At 34.3% G+C, this 22,166-nt stretch overlaps 2 protein-coding genes across 2 annotated transcripts; one reads left to right on the forward strand and one right to left on the reverse strand.

Moving 5' to 3' along the window:
- Positions 1-1,388: 1,388 nt before the first annotated feature.
- On the reverse strand, positions 1,389-4,885 carry LOC111370478 (probable receptor-like protein kinase At1g30570). Its single transcript, XM_022992195.1, has one exon. It carries the CDS (start codon positions 4,291-4,293, stop codon positions 1,792-1,794), a length of 2,502 nt encoding a protein of 833 aa, XP_022847963.1. The 5' UTR covers positions 4,294-4,885; the 3' UTR covers positions 1,389-1,791.
- A 9,500-nt stretch (positions 4,886-14,385) lies between these two features.
- On the forward strand, positions 14,386-19,899 carry LOC111370479 (N-acetyl-D-glucosamine kinase-like). The gene is made up of 8 exons (XM_022992196.1): positions 14,386-14,721; positions 14,895-15,042; positions 15,793-15,984; positions 17,286-17,414; positions 18,279-18,448; positions 18,826-18,956; positions 19,119-19,660; positions 19,775-19,899. Exons 1-7 carry the CDS (start codon positions 14,541-14,543, stop codon positions 19,191-19,193), a joined length of 1,026 nt encoding a protein of 341 aa, XP_022847964.1. The 5' UTR covers positions 14,386-14,540; the 3' UTR covers positions 19,194-19,660; positions 19,775-19,899.
- The last annotated feature ends 2,267 nt before the right edge of the window (positions 19,900-22,166 follow it).

Below are 22,166 nucleotides of genomic sequence, written 5' to 3' on the forward strand. Positions count from 1 at the left end.
TGAATAAATGAGTATTCATCTCAAAATTGAATCCCAGTTTGTTTCCCATTTTTAAGTAAGAATGCATTTTGAAATAATCAATTGATGAAGAATATGTCGTTAAGAATTAAGAAAATGTTTTAGTTTTGAGTGTAATATTATTTTATTAAAGAATGTGTAATTTAAAAAATAAAATACATTTTGAAAAAAAATAGATATCAAACAAGGGCTGAATGTAGAGAAGTTATCAATAACTAAAAATGAACAACTTTATTTATTTGGGATTGAGCATAATGTATTTTTATGAATTTTAACATTTAATAAATACTAGATCAAAAATACATTTTTCTCCTTCTTCTTTTCAACCACACATTCATCAATAAAATAAAATTACACATAAATCAAAAACTTTTCTTTATTTTTAAACTACACATTCTCCAAAAACTCACCATTCCAAAACACATTTTTAATCAAAAATGAGGCTCAAACAAGGACTAAATATAAAATAATAACATCCAATAGACCAGCCAGTTTCAGCTAAACAAGGGATTAATTAGTAAATAAGTTCACGACAAGTCTCAAGAATTAAATGATCCACCAATTAATTAATATATCATGTTATCAATGTTTAGTAAATCATGTCTATATACCATATATATTTGGCGATGTGCATGCTAAACAAATGAGCCAATATCGACTTGCATGCTAATGAGCTCTTTCCCTCGCATTCTATGACTCGAGTAACAAGAGCTCCAGGCTAGAGATCCACCAATTAATTAATGTATCATGTTATCAATGTTCAGTAAATCATGTCTATATACTATATATATTTGGCGATGTGCAAGCTAAACAAATGAGCAAGTATCAACTTGCATGCTGATGAGCTCTTTCCCTCGCGTTCTATGACTCCAGTAACACGAGCTCCAGGCTAGAGATCCACCAATTAATTAATGTATCAAGTTATCAATGTTCAGTAAATCATGTCTATATACTATATATATTTGGCCATGTGCAAGATCATGTCTATATACTATATATATTTGGCCATGTGCAAGATCATGTCTATATACTATATATATTTGGCCATGTGCAAGATCATGTCTATATACTATATATATTTGGCCATGTGCAAGATCATGTCTATATACTATATATATTTGGCCATGTGCAAGCTAAATAAATGAGCAAGTATCGACTTGCATGCTGATGAGCTCTTTCCCTCGTGTTCTATGACTCGATTAACAAGATCTCCAGGCTAAAGCACCAAAGAATGGTAACTCTTCCATAACTGCTGGTTTGTGAACTATTATTCGTTTCCAATACCCCTCAACACCTGGGCGAAACAGAAGCTCAAAATGATCCTCCTACTTGAATCATTACAGATAGCATTGGAGAAAAGGCCATAAAACTGAACTAACTGATATGCTAATCGAAAACTCATCACATTCAAGTACCACTAATTCCAGACATCATACACATACAAGAATAAAAGAAATTGATCTGATAAATGAAATAGACATGCTCAAATAAGAAAAGACTCAAAAGACATGCAGATATTGTACTTGTATCCACATTGTTTATCGACACGTCCTAGTCTCTAGCATCTGATATAGATACTGAACATGGATGCTGAAGCCTCGATAAAATGGCGTGGATGAAAAAAAAATTGCAAAGAATTAATAGTAGAAAGCATAGATAAAACCTTCCTTGTTGGTTTACGAGTTGTGAAAAGTCATAAACTCCAACAGCCATCGGGTCGATAGGATCCAATCTGTCAGTTGTCACTGAGATAGATCCACTATGTCGTTCATATTAATTTGTAGCGTCCTGGACCTCACATTCTCCCACATCATTAGGTCCAAGATCCGGATTACTGGAAACCAAATTCTCCCCAGCATCAGCATTGGTGTGCAACCAAGCCTCCTGAAGCTGTAAAACGTACTCCAAGTGCCACAAAACTTCTCCCATTGTTGGCCTGCTCTTCCCCTCGTCAGCAAGACATTTCTCTGCAATCTCGCCAAATTTCATCAATGATTCCGGAGAATACTTTCCCCTTATTCGTGGATCGATAATACTTTCAAGTGATCTCTGCCTCTGCCAATGCATTGCCCACTCTGCAAGATTGATTTGATCTTTTGGCAAGGTTGGATTGATAACAGCCCGAGCACAGACAACTTCGAAAAGGACCACGCCAAATGAGTAAACATCGGATTTCTCTGTCAACTGCTGTCGCCTAAAGTATTCAGGATCAAGATAACCAAAGCTTCCTTTTACTGCTGTACTTACATGGGTGTGCTCCAGTGAAGGACCAGTTTTGGACAATCCAAAATCGGCCATTTTAGCTACAAAGTTCTCATCTAACAATATGTTAGTTGTTTTAACATCTCTATGGATGATTCCCCTCTCAGATCCTGTATGAAGGTAGTGCAGTCCTCGGGCTGCACCAATGCATACTTCTAGTCGTTGCTTCCAACTTAATGGCGGTAGGTCACTCCCAAATAGATGACTCCTGAGGGTCCCATTATCCATATACTCATATACCAAGATCATTTCGTTCTGTTCATCGCAGAATCCAATCAGGGAGACAAGATGCCTATGCCTCAGTTTTGAAAGCATCTCGATTTCCGTCTCAAATTCAGCAAGGCCTTGATGAGATTGTGGGTTGGCTCGCTTAATCGCTGCTAGGGTCCCGTCATCAATCTCTCCTTTGTACACCTTACCAAATCCTCCTACTCCAATCCCTAATCTTTCATCAAAATTATTTGTTGCCGCCCTAATCTCTGCTAATGTAAAACGCCTTCCAGATCGGATAGTTCCATTAGGATTCTGATACACAGTCGATCCTGTTGCTTTGGCAGTGCGATTAGCAATTGATCCGTGAAGGAACAGCGGCTTCCAACCAGAAGCGGTCTTCTTCGCATCATCATCATCATCTTTGTTCTTCCGCTTACAAAACCAGACAATTAGCATAACTAAAGCTGCAAGAATAGCAATAGAAGCGATACCTGCTCCAATTCCGACCCAAAGGAAACTTTTTGATGTTTTCTTGCCTTCTATATTGCTATACCTCTGTACGTAAGCAAGATTACCATTCTGACTAAGCTTAAAAACCTCCAACCCATTCAAGAGAGCATCTGTTCCTGCAGAACCTGTTGTCGTGTCAGGACCTAGCTGTATCCACAGGGTGTTGCTTTTAGATGAAATCTCGTCGAAGTAATCCTCGTGATATGCCTTGTTCATTCCTCCAGCTCGAACAAAAATATCGAAGTTCTCTGCTGCAGTTCTATTATTTATGTAAATTCTGAAAATCCTTTGATTTGGCTTGTCAAAACGAAGTTCACAGAAATGCAAGCGGACTAGATAGTCAAAATCTGGATCAACTTCCAATTTCCATGACATGTTGAATCTCCTCTCCAGGACTTCAGTATTTGACAAAGTCCTCGCTGTTTCGTATACGGGAAGAGGTGCCACGAATGTGTCGTTAGGAGAAGCATAGGTAATGTTAGTTCTGTTTCTGATTTCCGAACCAGCATCTGGATTGACCATATAACTTGAATCTACATCCCACAATCTCCAGAAATCCAAATCTTGTGAGGGTTTAACTGCTGAACCCCCAACATTCAATCGATACATGGTTTCAACCCCTCGTGTGTCTAAGTTCAAAGAACTACTGCCACCATTTCCACCCACTCTTCTCACCGAGTCATTGAACAGCTTATCATCAACAGGAATAATTTCTATGGCATTCACAAAACCGAAAGACCCTTTGGAAGGAATGAAGTCAATAACAATGACATTGGCATCAATGGTAAAGAAATACTCCTTCACTAATGAAGTAAAGCTAGAATTGCCTCCTGACCTAAGCAAGTTTGAATTTTTATTCAAAATCTCACCAGGAACATTGAACTCAGAAACCAACCTTAATCGATTCGACTCAACAGCAAAGACAGAGTCATTGGCATTGTAATTCATGTACACCAACGGATAGAAATGGAGCCTAAGAAAATAATTTCCTGGTGTCCCTTGAACAGTATAATTCAAACTATCAGTAAAAATCCTGGCAGTTCTATAAAGTGGCTCGTAGACTGGATCGCCACTGAATGTCCCAGTCGAGGCCTCAATACCAGAAGCACTGAAGGTGACATTGTTCCCAGGAACTGTGTCACCAATCCATCTCCTCCCATCCACAGTTACACTGGAATTTGTCCCACAGCTTATCAGAAAAGACTTCCTCTGAGCTTTCCCAATCTCCATAAATCCGAAAATAATCACCAGCCTCAATATGCCCAGCAACCCCATGGCTTGGACCTTCATTAATCAGCACTCAAAAACAACCCAAAATTCCTTTTTTTCTCCTCTTTTTACCCTTTATTTTTTCTTAACAAAAATGTCAGCATCCAATGCAAATACCAACAAACTCAATAATAGCAGAATATAAATCAAAATATGAAAAACCCTAATCTTCTTGAATCACACTGACTTCCCTTTAATCCCAATATCAAATGGGTCGATCTTGTACATACATTTCAGCTAGAGCAAAACCATTCATGACACATCAAATTCAAACATCAAGTTACCTGCACCAATATGGGCTATTTGCAAGCAGTAGAACAGCTGAATCAAAGACTAATTTCTTGAATCAAAAAGTCCCAATCAGCAAGCAGATCTGAACCAAGAAAAGGCCCAAGAAATCAAAATCTTCCTAATCAGTTCAAGGCTGAAAATCTTGTAAAGAAAATTGCGTTCAAAGCATTTTTTGAAAACTAAAGGGAACAACAAAAATTGGGTTGGCTAAAGTGTTGAAACAGCCTGGAAACATTCATGTCACGTTGCAGTGTTTTTGTTTTGTTTTATGAAAGGTCAAGAATCTCCCTTCCAGCATATATGTTTGTTGTAACTGATGCAATGGCAATTTGTTGTAATTTTTTTTTTTTTTAAATTATTAATTGATTCGAAATTGAGACGAGTGGCAGGTATGGGTTCCAGAGCATTGATCTCCATTATTTGAGGTAAGCTAAACTCACATGGGGTTGTCTAGAGGATTATCAACAACCTAAATTAATTGTACTGAAATTTTGGGTAATATCCCTGATACTCTGCTGTTACAAAAATAAAATAAAAATCTTGTCTTTTTGCTTATTCCGTACCTAGAGTACACCCTCCACTAATCTCGTAGACTCTTACTCTAGATAATTATTGCAAATTCAGAGTATGTTTGTGAGTGATTTTTTTTTTTTAAAATTGATTTTTTGATTATTATTTTACTATTTCAATCGTCATATTTGATTTCTTCTTTTACAAATGAATACCACCTTTTCCTTAACGATCAAAAAATCAATTCTCAAAATCACTCCTAAAAAAGCTCTCAGTGGTTCTTTTTCTTTTTAAATAAAAAAAATCATAACTTGATATTAGTTTTACGACTTGTTCGGTAGTAACTATAAGAATTGATTTTTTAACCGTTAGAGAAAAAAGTGAGTTCCACATATAAAAGAAGAACTTAAAACCGACGGCTGAATTAGGGAAGTTATTATCAAAAAATTGATTTTTTTGGGTAAAAATCAGAACCAAACATGTACTTATTTTCTATTAGACTATTCACGGCTTTAGTTTTGTAATAAGTTAGTCTACCAACTCGTTATGATACTTTCTACTATAATTTAAATTTGAATTATTCTACTTGCACGGTGAAATTCCTTGTAAAATTTACAGGTGCAGTGTTACCAGTACTATAACTGTAATATGTACAAAGGGGATCCCCATGTACGCATAGTATAACTTTATAAATTTTCACTTTCTAATTCACAAATCATCCTCATCGACTCCAAGCTTCACCTATCTCCTCCCTCCACAGTTGATAATTCCTACTTGTAGCCCTCAACCTCATTTCGTACAAACCCTATACCACATAGCTTCTCGACTCATTCCTTCGATCAATCGCTACTCTTTTGTTCCTTCGCATTCTTTTATTACTTTCTCTATATTAATTTAGATGTGCAAGAATTTTATTTTATTTATTTTTTCAACAAACGTGCGATTTTTTAATATGAAAATAGATGGGCATACCATGTTCGAAATTAATTGCCACAAATTTGAAAGAATAGAAATTGCACTTTCAAAATATTGGGGACCAACTTCCTACCACACAATCATGTCGAGATTTTCCTTACTTTAGTTCATATATTAAATTATTTAATTTTCCAAAATTACTAAAAAGACAGTCCTAGTAAAATCCCTAAGACGTGAAGATGGTTTATATGTTCAACTTATATGTAAGTGTCATGTGAGAGTGACCTTTCTCCAAACCAAGTATTTTTATTCTGAAAACGTTGACAAATAAAATAGAAAATTAAATCGACAACGACGTTTTAAATTAATTCAACCGTTCAATAATTTTAAATACATTTCTTGAGGCAATATTATGTAAATTAAACACGTGGTGGGACTGGCACCAATTGAATTATGCCAGCATATGTGATGTAGCAGTAGTTTTAACTAAACATAATTGTCCCCATCTGACCCAATTATCATTAGGGAAAATTGCAGCAACGGACCCTAATATTTTTATTTTTTTATGGACTTTACCCTAACCTTTCATTTTGTATTAGCGGAGGTTCCTAACATTTTATAAATATGCACCTGAAATCCATCTGGATGGAAATCATTCAGAACACCGTCAAAAAATGTATCAACATCCAATAAAATCCTCGCAATAGGACTTTCGCTGGCACAAAATGAAGGTTAGAGTAAAGTTTGCAAAACACGAAAGGGTTAGGGACCGCTTATGTAATTTTCCCATAGTACCAAACATAACACAACACTTGATAAGTATCAAATTTTTAACGGAAAATTGCAGCATGAGTCCATAATATTTTCATTTTTTGCATATTTTTTTACCCTAATTTTCAATGTGTGCCAGTGAAGGTCTCTAACCTTTTAGAAATATGCATCTGAAATCCAAATGGATAGAATTCGTTATTTAACAAAGAAAATAATTTTGATCACATTATTAATTATTTCTATAAGGGTAAAATAGTAACTATCTCTTTCCATATAAAAATAATTAAAGTAATTAAGTAAATGTTAATAAAAATAAATAAAAAACCATCATTTTCCACCCCTTACCCTATTCCCAATCCAAAGCCCACCCCTACCCCAACCCTTCGCAAACCGTAGTCGATCACCAACCGTCACCATAGTCATTACCACCTCCACTACCATCTTTTCTATAGCCACCATCACTAGCGGAAGAAATAACCACCATCACCACTACACGTCCACCTCCGCCTACAATTTGCAACCACCAAACACTTCTACTAGAAACTCGATCAAAGCCAGAAAACCCATCCAGCAACTAGTGCCACCACTGAACTAAATTAAAAAAACAAAACCCAGATCAAAAAAATGAAAAAGAAGAAAAAAAAATTGAGATTTAGATTCATTTTGACAAACCTAACACTTGGAGCTCTACATAGAATTTCAATTTCAAACTCAACAATGAAATATCACACCAACATCTCCTGAACCGAAGTCGAACTCCTTGAAATCATTAGGATCAAGATCGAGGTTCGATTTGATTTATTATTCTTATTATTATTATTATTATTATTATTTTTTGTGATGGGATGGTGTTGATAAGTTGATTTCTAGTTTTGTGGGATGGTATGGTGGCCAACGATGGTTAGGTCGTCTGTGGTCAACGACCGACAATTTTGACTTGTTTGGAGTGGAAGTGTTGGGATGGGGGTGAATGGGGATTGGTGGGGGAATGGTGTGGAAATGATGATGTTTTGTTTTTATTTTTTTTCCTTTTTAATTTAATTTTTAACTTGTTTAATGTGATAAAAATGTAAACTTACCATTTTACCATTTTTTATTTGGTCAAAATTGATCAAATTTTGTCTTCCTTGATCAGCTAACGGAAATGTAGATGAATTTCATTCATTTGGACTTCAGATGCATATTTTTAAAAGGTTAGAAATTTTTGTTGGTAGTTGGTACAAATCGTAAGTTATGGTAAAGTTTACAAAAAAATGAAAATGTTAGGAATCGTTGGTACAATTTTTTTAATTTTTAATCATGAAAATGCATGTATCATCAATACAGCTGTCCTCTCTACTCATTCAAATTTTCATTCCTAGACCAAAAAATAGTAGACTCGAATTAAAACCATCAATTTGGGTCACCTGGATCTATCAATATTTTGATTTTTAACTAAATTGAACCTCAAAATAATTTAATTTTGTATGATTTTATTTTATTTTATTTTTTCTCCTAAGAGGTTTAATTTGAAAATATAATTAGCTATCAACCCGGATTCTTTCTGCACTTCAACATTCTATTAGTATATAATATTTTAATCCGTAAAATTCAATTCTAATGTATACTTTTTCTTAGAAAAAATAGATCATTGAATATGGGCCAAGTTTTATAGTTTTTTTTTTTTTAAATCGACGTAATACTTTATTTTCAAAGTTCTTGTCACTCGAACTAAAGTTTGCGAAAAATGTCGGCATAGTCTTCTCTAATATTGATGTCTCAATCCTTAAGGTTGAGTCAAGTTCTCCAATTATAATTTGCAAATGTCCAATGCTTAGCTTCCATCTAACTTCCTTTTAAAGGGCTCGTCAATTGTGAAGTAAAAAGCATGTTTGAAAAGAGTTTATAAATTATTTAAATTATAAAAATAATTTGAATATTTATAAACAATTTGTAAATATGAGCCAAACGTAGACTAAGTTTATTAAAAGAGCATTAATCGATATCTTGCAAAATGTAAGCTAGCTAATTGGTTGAATGTTTCTCCTTTTTTTTCACAAATTTCTTTTCTATTCTGTTTTGTCAAATTATGGATGATAATAAGAAAATTTTAAATTAATAAATAATAATAATTATTATTATATTATTTTTATCATGTTATAAATTGTAGCCTGATCTACCTGCGCTTAATAGCAAAATGAAACAAATTGGAACTCCTCGGGGCACAGCTCAACTGGTGGATCAATCAATATTTGTCTTACTTCCAGCGGTAGGGTGGAGGTTCGAATCTTGGTGGGAACCTGCGGCCAGATTTATTTGGTATGGAGTAATCACTTTGGAGGAGGATCTCTTGTACGCAAAAGTGTACAGACGGTGGGGGAGCCTGTGATCCAGTTGAGACATAACCCGGGATTTACCCCCTCCAAAATTCTAGAGGCAAGGATTTTGAAGGTCCAGAATTTAGTTCAGTGTAAGTTGAAATATCTGGATATCAAAAAAAAAAAATGAAACAAATTGGAGCTGGTCACAACTTTATATGTAGCAAACGACAAAACAGTCGGTGCGAGTCGAGTTGACTGGAGGGGAAAAGAAAACAAAATGACAACCAATATTTGAGCCAATGATTGAATAATTATAAGTTGTGTAAATTACATTTAGTACCGTATTTAAGATAATAATTTCAATATTACATATCCACATTTTATACTGCCTTCCGTGATTTGCGCTAAGAAAATTAGATCACCAAATTTTTCCCTTCACGAAATTTCTAATTTCAAGATTTACATGTTGAATTTAACGATAACCATGATAAGAACAAGAATCACATAATAATAATAATTAATAAATCGAATTCATACTTGCGGAAGCCATCATTGATATAAATAATAGCAGCTACATCTTTCACTCCTTGCTCTTTACAAAATATTAGTTGTTAATGAGACAAACTAATAAACACAATATGGAAAGGAGAGGGGACCTGATCTTTATATAGAAAATTATCAAGTTGTCTCATTACCACTTAAACTCTAATTAGGGTTTACATATATTTTCAACTCACATACTTAAAATTGCCACATCATATTAAATATAACTCGTAAGGTGTAAATGCCCAATTGATCACTTAATAAATTTGGCCTAATCAAAATATCATTATAAACTATACATCTAACCCGTAAAATTTACATAGAATGTGAAACTCATATTTAGAATTATTTCAGCATTCTCTGACTTGGACAAACATTTGATTGTTAGAACAAAACTTTTAACACCGAGTTAAACTACATAGATGGCCACAAAAGTATAGTTCCAATAATGACACCTTACGCAACATGATCTGGTTCAACAAGAATGTTAACACCGAATATGGAGGTCATTACACCAATTAAGCGACGTAAGATCATTTCACAACTACAAATGCCAACATCCTTATAAACTAAATATAGGTAAGGGTGTTAAAGGGAACGATCAAGCCACTCGACTCTATCGGGTTCGGCTCGCACCTTCTTTTCTTTGTGGTTGAAAATTATATTTTGTAGCTAAAATGCCAGTAACTCACAGGCTTGAGACAAGCTAGCTTGCTTGCTAGCCGCTAAATGATTCGTTCATCAGCTCGTTTGATTCGCCAATCTAGTCAGCCAACTCGCTAGTTGGATGAGCCAAGGACTTAACATCCTTATGCACATATGCTCCCTCATGTCGTGTCATGTAATCGATGTTGTTTGTATCATGTCATCGAGCAAGTACTTTAAACAAGGATAACTATCTTCAATTTTACACCAATTTTTTTAGTACACATCATTGAATTCGGCCCCTATTTGATACTCATTAAAAAGAGTTTTTTTAAGGTCAAATAAGTTTTAAAATAGTGATTTTTTTGAAAAATATATAGTTAAAAAGTAGGGAAATTTTTTTAGATTTATGTGCAATATATTTTATTATGAAAATGTGTGATTAAAAATCAGTTTTAGACAAAATAATAATAATTTGGAGAACAATAGATAAACAGGACTCGATAATACATACTTTAAGACTTGAGAGGCAATTTGACAATATTAAGAATTTAAATTTTATTCATTATGATATTCAATTTAACATGTTAAATAGTAATGTGTAAAACTAAGGATTACGATGGAGTAAGGCGAATCCTTCGTGTTCTTTGCCTTAGTGAGGGTTTAAAATTGTACTTTTTATTTCATTTATACTTTTAAAGTATAAATATTTTCAGTTCTCGAACTGATTCACCACAAAACGAACTTCATTATGTGGGAGGATCGGGAAGAAATTTTTTTTGCCAACTTCATTTATAACTAATGTTGGGTGTGTAAGTATTATGCCCTAGGTCCAATCGACTTTGGACATAAATACTTTTATATATAATTAATGTAATTAAATGGCAGATCTATTATTTAATTAATAGACAATTAAATAAATAATAGAGTCCGTAGATTCAAATATTTGTAATTTATTAATCACAAGGAGTTGTGATTGTGAGATACAAATTACATCTGATTGAATCTTAAATCATCCGTGGTCGTAAGTAATAACGAGATACGGATATCGTTATTACGGATAGACCATCACGTGTGGCATTTCTTACTTGTGAAGTAAGTAGCCGATCTCACAAGTTAAAGTGTGGTGACACTTAAATGAACACGTGGATGTTTGTTATAGAACAAAACATTGGAGACCCGTCGAGAGATTCCACATGGATAACTATCTGAGTGTCGGTGGTTAATCTCTAACGTTAGGTAGTGAAATTGGTCCTTTGACTTGAGGTCGTCATGGTACCTTATATGAGGACAGTCATACTTTGGCGGTGTTGGATGTTGCTCTGAAAAGGGCCGCTAATACGACATTGTTCGGGTACGTCAAGAATCGTATGAAGGTTGTGATTGATCAATAAAGGATTCGTCACTCTTAGATAGTAGGAGATTATGATCTACGTTTCATTCAATTAAGTCAATGATCAAATCCTTGGCCAAGGTGTACTCATAAGTCGAAAAGGAGTTTTCGATTTATATTGACTTAATAGTGGAGTGAAAGATATGATCGATGATCGAGATTGACACAATTCCATATCTCGTAATTGATCGGATCATATTGACGAAGGGATTATAGTTTCACGGTAAACGAACGAATTTGGTTTTGTCATACCACGTGACATTTCCCGTCACATGTATTGCCCTGACACATTGCTAGATGTCAATCAGGGACGGCGAATGTGAATTGACGATAAATTAAAAGAGTGTTTTAATTTATCAATTTTGATTAGATCAAAATAATATTTCACGTCGTTAGGCATCGTGGTCGGGAACCTAATGGGTCACACACAAAAGAGAATTGGAAGATTGCAAATTGCCAATTGATTAATTTAACAATCGTTGGATAAATTAATTAATTGGATTTGTTATTTATATTTTCGAATTAATTAATTGGATTAATTAATTCACGGACCGGGTTTAATTAATTGGATTAATTAATTATTGGACCGGACCGGATCGAGCCTGTTTGGGTTTATATAAATACATAACTAGGGTTTGAGGTCCATTAAGGTTTTCATTATTCTTGCTAGCACAAGAGAAAACCCTAGAGGCTGCAATCATTTTCTCTGTGTGGATCACCGTTGGAGGCTGGACAATTGGACAGCTGTGGTGACGAATCAAAGTTGTGGAACGAAAAGAAAAGCAAAAGGATTGCAGATCTGAAAAAAGGTACAATCTTATCACAATTCCTAACCAAACACAATGAGATCTATTGGATGGGAATCGAAATAATTTAATTTTCCGCTGTGCATGTATAAGTAGATTCCCAACAGGGTGAACATAGTTCAACTTTGACGATTTTTGATCTATTTTCGAACAAAATTGTTCTAAGCATTTTAGGAAAATTTCAAACCAAACAATTTTATTTTTCAAACCAAATCATTTTTTGCAGTTTGATTTGGCTTCAAACCAATGTTTTAACGATATAAAAATAACATATTTCAAATAATTGAAAAAATAAACCTATTTGTTTGAAATTTCAATATAACACTTAAATTAGAACATTTTGAACATAATGGTAACAATACTATATAATTAACTCAATGCAAGCTTAAACCAATAAATTAATACAGGGTTCAACATATAATTGTAAATTTGCAATTTCATTCTTTATATAAGACTACTATTATCATAAATAAAATTATTATTTTAAAAAAATCCATAGAAGTTGACTAGCATGTAAATTTGTTGAAGTATAAATTTGTCTAGCTTTTGTTTGGGAGTAATTTTCAACAAATTTTAATCAAAATTTTTACTGTTATATAGTAAAAAGTAATCGCACTTATTGACAAGCAGCCGCATAATCATCGATGTACTCTTTTGACATTTATAAATTCATTCGATTGGAGAGAAGGGCATTTACGTCAATAATGACGGCGATATAGAGACCACCTGCATTTTCCACGTTGGAAAAGTTGCTTAAAATGTTGTAAGAATCCCACCCAGACAGGAGCCTAATGGATAACATATTTTGTATCTGATAAGTATTTTTATTTTATTTTATAAAAATAAACCTTTTTTTTTGTTTGATTTTAAATGGTTTTAAGTTATTAAAACGTAAACTAAACTATTTCTAAACGGTATGTTTCGGTTTTGAAACGCTCAAAATCTAAATCATGCAGACTCAAACAACTATATCCAAACCGCGATCTCGATTCAATTTGATACGTTAGTAGGGTTTTTAACCCCATAACTTTTGTAAAGGAAGCATATTTCTGCCTACACTAACAACATTACCATACAATGAACTCTACAATTATTGGGTTTATACTAACAACCAAAATAGTAATAATACAAACAACCAATTTGTAAATGGATCTCTCTCTCTCTCTCTCTCTCTCTCACACGAAAACATCATTCCCCCCGAATTTACTCAAGACAAATGCTAGGTTGGGAAACATCATTAGTAACTTAAAAGTTACTTCAACCATTTCGTCAAGATTTAAAATTTAATTTCAACTACAAATTCAAAACTATTAATTATCCACACATTTTATTATCTTTTCAATTTGATTCAATTGGACATGTCAGCAATTGTTTTTGTTTACCCTCATAGCTTCCGTAAAAAAACGATATATCTGACCGCACTAAAAAAATTCTTATTTAATAAACTTTATAATGATTGGATTTATACCAACAAACGAAAAAGGTTATAATTTAAACAGAAAATTTATAAATCGAAATCAATCTATAAGCAAAGAATATCTTGTTTTGAATATACCCAAAAGAAGGATTATGTTGGAAAACATTATTAGCAACTCAAAAGTTACTTCTACTATTAGTCAAAGTTAAACTTTAATTTCAAATGTAAATTTAGTTTTACTCATTATACATACATTTTATGATCTCCGCTACTATTACTTCTAAAAATTTGCTAATAATCAAACCCGAACGGAGGCTAGCTATACATTCATGCGACTTCCCTCCACTCCGAACTTGTTTGGGAGACATATTTTGAAAAGAAAAATAAAATTTTGAGAATGTGTTGTTAAAAAGTATGAAAAAGTTATGGATCTATAGAAAGTGCGATTAAAAGTAACATTGGGGGAAAAATGATTTAATGTAAATGCGACTTCCAACCTGATAATTGGAAGTAGACACAGAAGCGGAGAATTGGAGAATAAGAAACAGCAGAGAAGTCGCAATCCCGTCGAATGTTAAACAAAATCCAATTCTTGACCCATTTTTGCTTTTCCCCTAATCACAGCCATCGGAAATATCTCAACAGAGAGAGGGTTTTGTGATTTTGCTGTTGTTGATATGGGTTCCGAGTCCGATTACCGTGGTGAAGGGGTGATCCTGGGGGTGGACGGTGGCACCACTTCCACCGTCTGCGTGTGCATGCCGCTCCTCCCCTTCTCCGATCACCGTCAGCTTCCCGAACCCCTCCCCATTCTCGGCCGAGCGGTCGCTGGTTGCTCCAATTACAATAGCGTCGGAGGTATATATTAGATTGTACTAATTAAACGTTTCAATTACTATGTATGGAGCCTAAAAAGTTATGAAATATTGATTGTGCAATTAAATGTGGCCTCCTAGATGAAATTGAATGTAACATACTTAGGAAAAGACTAATTGTGCAAGATGTTTTATATTTATGATCGTGTGTTACAGAAAATGCAGCCAGAGAAACACTAGAACAAGTTATGGCGGAAGCACTTTTGAAAGCTGGCATGAGTCATTCAGCTGTTCGGGCTGTTTGTTTAGGTGTTTCTGGTGTCAATCATCCCACTGATCAGGAAATGATATTGAATTGGATAAGGTGCTTTGTCTTTGAGTAAATTATACTAATCTCATATGTTTTTTTTTTTTTTTTTGCAGTGTTTCGGTATTTGGCTTCGCCTTTATATTATATTTCTGGTGTCCAACGTGCTTACAGATTGATGTTCTCGCTGGTGGATTAATTAATATAATTTCCTCTTATATCCAAAAAATGTTTTACTTGTTACGAGCTTCCACTTTTTCTATAGATTGACTGAAGTATGTGTAGTTTGTGTTACATTTTCGATAGATTGATCAGTGACCAAAACTTATTTTTTTTAACTTATAATTGTCTCATCATGTTCTAAGAGAAATGCAAGTAATAAATCTGGCAATTATACCCTAGAATGATCTACAGAATATACCTACAAAGCCATAGATTGCTGAAGTTGAAAATTCCATAGTTTGCAAAAAGCAAAAGGATGACAGGAATTTTAATTCGAAGCTAGTTGCAAAGCCTAGAATGGCAGACTGATATATGTGGATGTTCTTAGAACTATGCTACTAAGACTATGTTAATTTTACAACTATTTCAGTAAGTCTCGAGTATTGGATAAAACTTACATATTACATCTTGTTGCATTCAATGGGGCTGGCAGAATTCTAAAATAGAATATTGTTTATTGCATTTGGAATGCATTCATATAAGCGTGAACTGTTAATGGATAGATACTGATAAAGTAGTTAGTCGTCTAGATGTTCAGTGTGCAAGCTCTGAAGTTGGTCCTAAACTGTATATGGTGTAATACAGGGACATATTCCCAGGTAATGTAAAGATACGTGTCGAGAATGATGCAGTGGCAGCCCTTGCGAGTGGGACCATGGGGAAACTTCATGGCTGTGTTCTGATTGCTGGTACTGGGTGCATATCTTATGGTTTTAGAGAAGATGGAAGGGAAGCTCGTGCTGCTGGTGCAGGACCTGTACTAGGTGACTGGGGCAGGTAAAGTTGCCAAATATCAGTAAAAAATCCACAGGAAGATTGACTTAGGTTGTATGAAAAGAAATAATATGAAAATAGTAACCATATTAAGCCCCTTTTTGAGTTCCATTCTTTAAAACTCATTTTCACTATACATTCTCCCAGTAAAATAATTTTGCACGTAAATCAAAAAATTTACCTACTTTTTACCACACATTCTCCAAAAAATCACTTACAAAATCTATTCTGAAAATGTTGCTCAAACAGGGGCTAAATAACTATCACTTACTGATTAACACTTCAATAGTCTGTAATTGATTATCCTGTAGTGATTTCATTACAATTTTAATAACTTCATGAAACCTGTAAGTCTTGGATAGGCATATTTTGATATCTTCCATAGACAACTCGTTTTCAAAACAATATGCATAGAGAGATAATAGCACGTATATTGTCAAGGTATTCCACGACAGAGCTAAATATGCTAAATGTTTAAACTGATTACTGTTGAAAATTCGCAATTTCAATTGTTGGCGGTGAGGATTATAGTTTTGAAGTGCAAGTAGCATGAATTAAATGTTCAAACTGAGTACTGTTTATCCATATTTATCATTTCATGTCCATAGTAGCGGCACTTGAAAATTAGTACCTTTGTTCTCTGTTTAAAAGCTAAAATTTAAGCAAAAATTTTCAAAGCTATTCTTATAATTTTACATAGGCCATGTTTGAGCCCCGTTTTTAATAGGATAGATTTTGTAATAGTGATTATTTTTGGAGAATGTGTGGTTAAAAAGTTTTATTGAGAGAATGTGGTTGAAAATGAGTTTGGGGAAAAATGAGTTTTTAGAGAATGGTGCTCAAACAGGGGCATATTTTATTAAAAATTTATTTTATCGTTGTTCCATACCAGAAGAAATTATGATTCCAAATCTTGGTGGTGGAATACTAACACGCAGTGATTAAGTGTTAGTAGCAATTAGCATGAATTATAGCTGGCTTTTACCACTGGAGGCTGGATGCCTACATCTTTATTTTATCATTGTGATTTTCTATTTTCAATCTTTGATTATTTACGTATTTCCTGACTTAGTCTCCCCTCATTACGCAGCCTTCTAAATCCTAGATGCACCTCTAGTCCTATCCTTTCCATGTGATCAACGTTTTTGCTCTTTCCAACTTTTTTCATTCTTAGTTTAGAGAAACAATACGTTATAAAAGGGAAAGCAAAGGAAAGGAAATATAAATCTTAAAAGGTATTGTGCTATCTTGTACAAGTTGATTCTTGAAGTGTTATTAAATTGATTATATCTTGCTGTTTGCAGTGGTTACGGAATTGCTGCTCAGGGATTGACAGCCGTTGTTAGGGCTCATGATGGCCGTGGTCCAAAGACAATGCTTACAAATTGTGTTCTCAAGTCACTCAATCTTTCTTCTCCAGATGAAATAATAGGGTACCTCCCTGATCAAATTTGTGATGTTATGTTTATTTTCATGTGAGTTTAGATAAAGTACTGTTTCACAAAAAGTAAGTGGTCAGGGTGGTTTCTCAGTGTCAGACTGTCAGTTAAGTGAGATTGCTTGAGTTCTCTCTCCATCGTTTCTGTGAGTGATCTTGTATTTAGCATCTTTATGATGGATATAGCATGCTACTTTTATGGCAAAATGAAGATATTAGACCTCTCATCTGGCATTGGGAACTTTGTACATTTATCACTTTACTAATCAAAACAGCACTAGAAAAGATTTTTTGGGCAATGCTGCAGGCTATATGTGGTTTTCTTCTGCATTCCTTTCATATGGCTGGTTGAGAGCATTTATGTGAAACTCAAGTTTCTCCTACTTCAGTTTTGTCAATCATTTTGAAATCCAAGTAACTATAGAAATTTGCATCCAGGAAGGCGCGAGCTTTTGTTTTGTTTAATTGCTGAAAATAGTAGTTTGGATCTGTTAAAATGGGTACACATCTAACTCTTGTACGAGATCTTCCACTAAGAAACTTCATCCACAGTTATTTAACTCCAATATCGACAATGCTCATCTTTGATTCTGTTCTTTTTGAAGTTTGACACCAAGATCAGGACAGTTATAAGCTGTGATGAAATCATTTACGTTAAGGACACTCATCTTATTGTAACATTATTGGATATAATATGGCTCTGAAAGTGCAGTAAAGTTAAACAACAAATATCTTAGTATCAAATTCTTGAAAATTGAAACAATGAGGAACTGAAATACTTTCAGCACTAATATACGAGAAGTATGTAGTATTTCTGATATTACAATCGGTTTTATTTTACTTGCTTATTGCAATTTAGGTGGACCTATGCAGATTCATCTTGGGCAAGGATTGCTGCACTGGTTCCTGTGGTGGTATCCTGTGCAGAAGCTGGTGATCAAATTGCCATTGATATCTTGAATAATGCTGTTCAAGAATTGGCTATGAGTGTGAAAGCTGTAGTTCAACGACTACAGTTGGCCGGAGAAGGTTGGAAGTTGTTTAACTATTCAATAATCATGAATTGAAAAGTGAATATAAAAGGGGGTGGCATTGATGGATCTTATTTAACTGTTCACCTAAATTTCAATTGCTGAAATCTTGAAATATCAGGCAATTACTTCTGTCTTTGTATGCCTTCTACATCATTCACATGAAATATATTTGACCTAATCAAAAAGCCTACTTTCATTTGATAACACGTTTATGATTTGTTTTTAAATTGAAAAATGGGCTCTCTCTTTATCTTTCAAATATAGGACTCCAATCCACAACTTTTCCATCAACCCTGCTGCTGGAGCTGCTCGACTGGGCCTCCTACTTAAATTTTGGGTTGAAACAACTAAAACTGCTTTATCTTATTGCAGATGGAAATGGTTCTTTCCCTGTTGTGGTGGTTGGTGGTGTCCTCGAAGCTAACAAGAGATGGGATATTGGGAAAGAAGTTATTAACTCTATTTTGAAGACTTACCCAGGGGCTTCTCCTATAAGACCGAAGGTTAGCTTTCTTCATTTATTTTCTAGCAGTAACTGAAAATTGTGGATGTATATAGTACGTTATATGATTGACGAAGGTATTTACTTATATATATTGTTATAAAACTACAGTGACTGAAACTTCGTTGACTTTGAAAAACTATAAGTTCAAATGATTCCACAGGTGGAGCCTGCCATTGGAGCTGCTTTGTTTGCCTGGAATTCCCTGGCGAAAGAAGCAACAGAAAATGGCCACTGATAACCTGAAATGTAAAGATGTCAACTCTATAACTAAAGGAGATCACCCAGCTATACTCATTTGTCCTCGGTTAAGTCGATATTCTTTAGCAATTTTATCCCAGCAGTCAATTGTAAATATGCAATCTTTAAAGTTATCAATATTTCTCTAGTGGCTGCTATAGCCTGACTAGTCCTTATTCTGATTATGACATGTTGATTAGGAAAAGAATGGTCTAAGCTATCACAGCTGATTTTATTGATGAGAACACACATTTTCAAATGTGGTGAATGCTCCATGTGTTTGCTAATCTTATTGTAATTGACTTGGCTTTGATGTTCATACTAAACAGCACGTGGAGAGAAAAAGGATAGAGAATTTTGTTTCTTGTTATGTTCTTCTTTCATATGGTCTGGTCCCTAGTCATGAAGAACAGTTAGAAACTGAGTGATGTACAGAATGAAACGTGCAAAGGCGAAGAAATAAAGGTATCATCTTCCCCAATTTTATTTGCTTTCGTTAGTTTCAAAGAAAATGGTGGCTTTTGTTTACAGTTCATGTAGTTATGCTGCCTTTTTTTTTTTTTTTATTATGTGTAGCAGGTCTTAAATGTTCTTGGATTGGAGCCGAGAATGTAGGAGGAAAAAGAGCTCAACTTGTACATTCAGAAACAGAGCCTTAAATGACTTGATTTTTTCCAAAAGAGTAGTCTCAAAATTGTGATTGAGACAGATAACTAGAATTCGACTCTCTTAATTATACCCTTTTTAAAATACGGGACCGTTTCTCGTGCACATGAATTTGACATTCTTATTTGACAAATAATTGCAATCTTTAATTTAAGTCATTCTAACGTTCAATATTTTATGGATCTAAAGTGGTGGTTATAATCAACTCTTCTATGATCTTAGTGAAATGCATTATGAATGTTGGATTGATTTAAATTAAAAGTCACAATTATTTGTCAAATATGTGCGTCGAAGTTATGAGTTGGAGGAACGGTCCTATGGTCTTTGTGAAATACATAACGAGCGTTGGATTGACTTAAATTAAAAGTCACGATTATTTGTGAAATAAGTGTTTTAAAATGCTCATTACTCCTAGGCATAGAAATAGAGTGGTCCACTTTGTTGCTTCGTTGCCTATTTCTTCATCAGAAAATGATGGCGATGGGATGAGTTAAGTCGATTTGGTCCTTGCAATCATGAGCTTAGCTCATCCTTAGGCTCATTTCAAGTTCGGGTGTCCTAAAATATGGGCTACGCTCAGCCCTAAGCTCGTGGGTCTCAAAAACCCAGCTTTCATGAGCCCAATTTTTAAAATAAATTAACAAAAATAAGTTTAAAAATGAGCATTTCTAAAAAAAGTAATAAAATAAGTCTAAAAATTAGATAAAATGAAGTCCGTGAATCGGTTCACGAACTTGTGCCCATTAACCCAAATGAGCATGCTCGTAGGCTTCATGAGCTGAGAGGGCTTGGCTTGTGAAAATCAATGTAAGCTCGACTTGATCCATGGCTCGTCTCGAAATAAATTTGAGACGTCCATGTACCAAGTTTGGACTAGTTGAAGTAACCAGTGGTTCGATTCGTTTGCCATCCTTATCACCAAACGATGCACTAAGTTCGTGAAAGCTAATGTAAGCTTGACTTGGACAATGGCTTGTCTCAACACGAGCCTGAGCCATCCCTGGACTGAGTTGGGACTATTAGAGTTCACGGACAACTCAATTCGTTTGTCACCCATATCTTCGAACGATTCATTGGGTGGATTATATTCCCATTTTCATTTTTCCAGATGTTGGGGTTAATTTGATTTAACCAAAATTGCAGTTTTCGTTTCAGTTTAAAATAAGAAAGAAGAAACAGAGGGGAAATAATAATAATAATAATAATAAATAAATAAATAAATAAAAATCTATCCACGGATTTTGTTGTGTTCAGGATAGGTATAGAAATTGGTGGCAAATAACTCATAATGGTGCCCCCAGCCCCACCCAACACTTTAAAAAGATGAAAAAAAATAAAAAAGGTGGGCCCAACTTCATGTTTGAACGACAAAGCAGCGGTTGACAATTAATAAAAGGTTCCACAAAATTGCAGCTTAAACACTGCTTAATTTGTTTAATGTAAATGTGTTTTCTTTCTAATACATCAGCTTCTAAAGTAGTTGATTTGAGTAATTACTAAAGCTCAAGCACTTACTTCATTGTGGTTGTCATCTCTTGTTCTTTATTGTACACTTGTCTCGTTGATCACCAAATTTTTTAGGTGTATATTGAAAATTCTATACATTTTTTGGTTAGCAATAACCTTCTGGTTTACATATCGCTTGATCTCAAGCGACAAGTAAGGGGCTGTTTGTTTTCGATTATTTCAGTACCAAGATGGATTTTTTGACCGTTATTTAACATGCACATGAGTCTCATTGTGAGATAAAAAGTCAACAAAAGTAGCTGTTTGGGATTGCAACGGTCCAATTCTATCTGCAGCCCAATGAAAAATTCAAATTTGTTTAGAAAATAAAAATCTCGTCGAGCCAAGAAATAGAAAAAGCTCTAGACAATGCTTGTTTTTTCAGATTGAAATACCTAGGAATTTTCTTAAACATAGATTATTGAATAATGCTATTCATAGGTACGGCATGTCGTGACGATCAAAGTGATGTTCTACGTAACTTCAAAGGTCTAATCATTTTTTTAAAATATTAAAAATGAGTAATGTTAAATAGGATATTGGACCTTTTAAACCATGTCCATAGAACTTTATGTGCTTCTAGTAGTTACATTTATTACACATACAAGAGGACAGTTGGGAAAACAAGCTGTTGAGTGATAAATAATCAAGACAAAGCCCTTAGACATCACCAAGAACACACACCTCAGATGGGGAGAGGTGATGTGATACACTTTTATATATGTAGATGCAAATAAACCAGTACTCATAATAATTTCTGCTTTGTTCAAACAAAAAAAAGAAAAAAAAAGAAAGGGAA

The sequence above is a fragment of the Olea europaea genome, chromosome 21 (assembly GCF_002742605.1).
Source record: "Olea europaea var. sylvestris chromosome 21, O_europaea_v1, whole genome shotgun sequence".
Taxonomy (NCBI): Eukaryota; Viridiplantae; Streptophyta; class Magnoliopsida; order Lamiales; family Oleaceae; genus Olea; species Olea europaea.

Bases quoted from the DNA above. Each gene is read 5' to 3' on its own strand.
- LOC111370478 (XM_022992195.1), bottom strand. From the start codon at position 4,293: ATGAAGGTCCAAGCCATGGGGTTGCTGGGCATATTGAGGCTGGTGATT.
- LOC111370479 (XM_022992196.1), top strand. From the start codon at position 14,541: ATGGGTTCCGAGTCCGATTACCGTGGTGAAGGGGTGATCCTGGGGGTG. The intron at 17,415-18,278 runs GTACCTCCCTGA...ATTGCAATTTAG, and splicing joins TCTCCAGATGAAATAATAGG to GTGGACCTATGCAGATTCAT. The intron at 18,449-18,825 runs GTTGGAAGTTGT...ATCTTATTGCAG, and splicing joins ACTACAGTTGGCCGGAGAAG to ATGGAAATGGTTCTTTCCCT.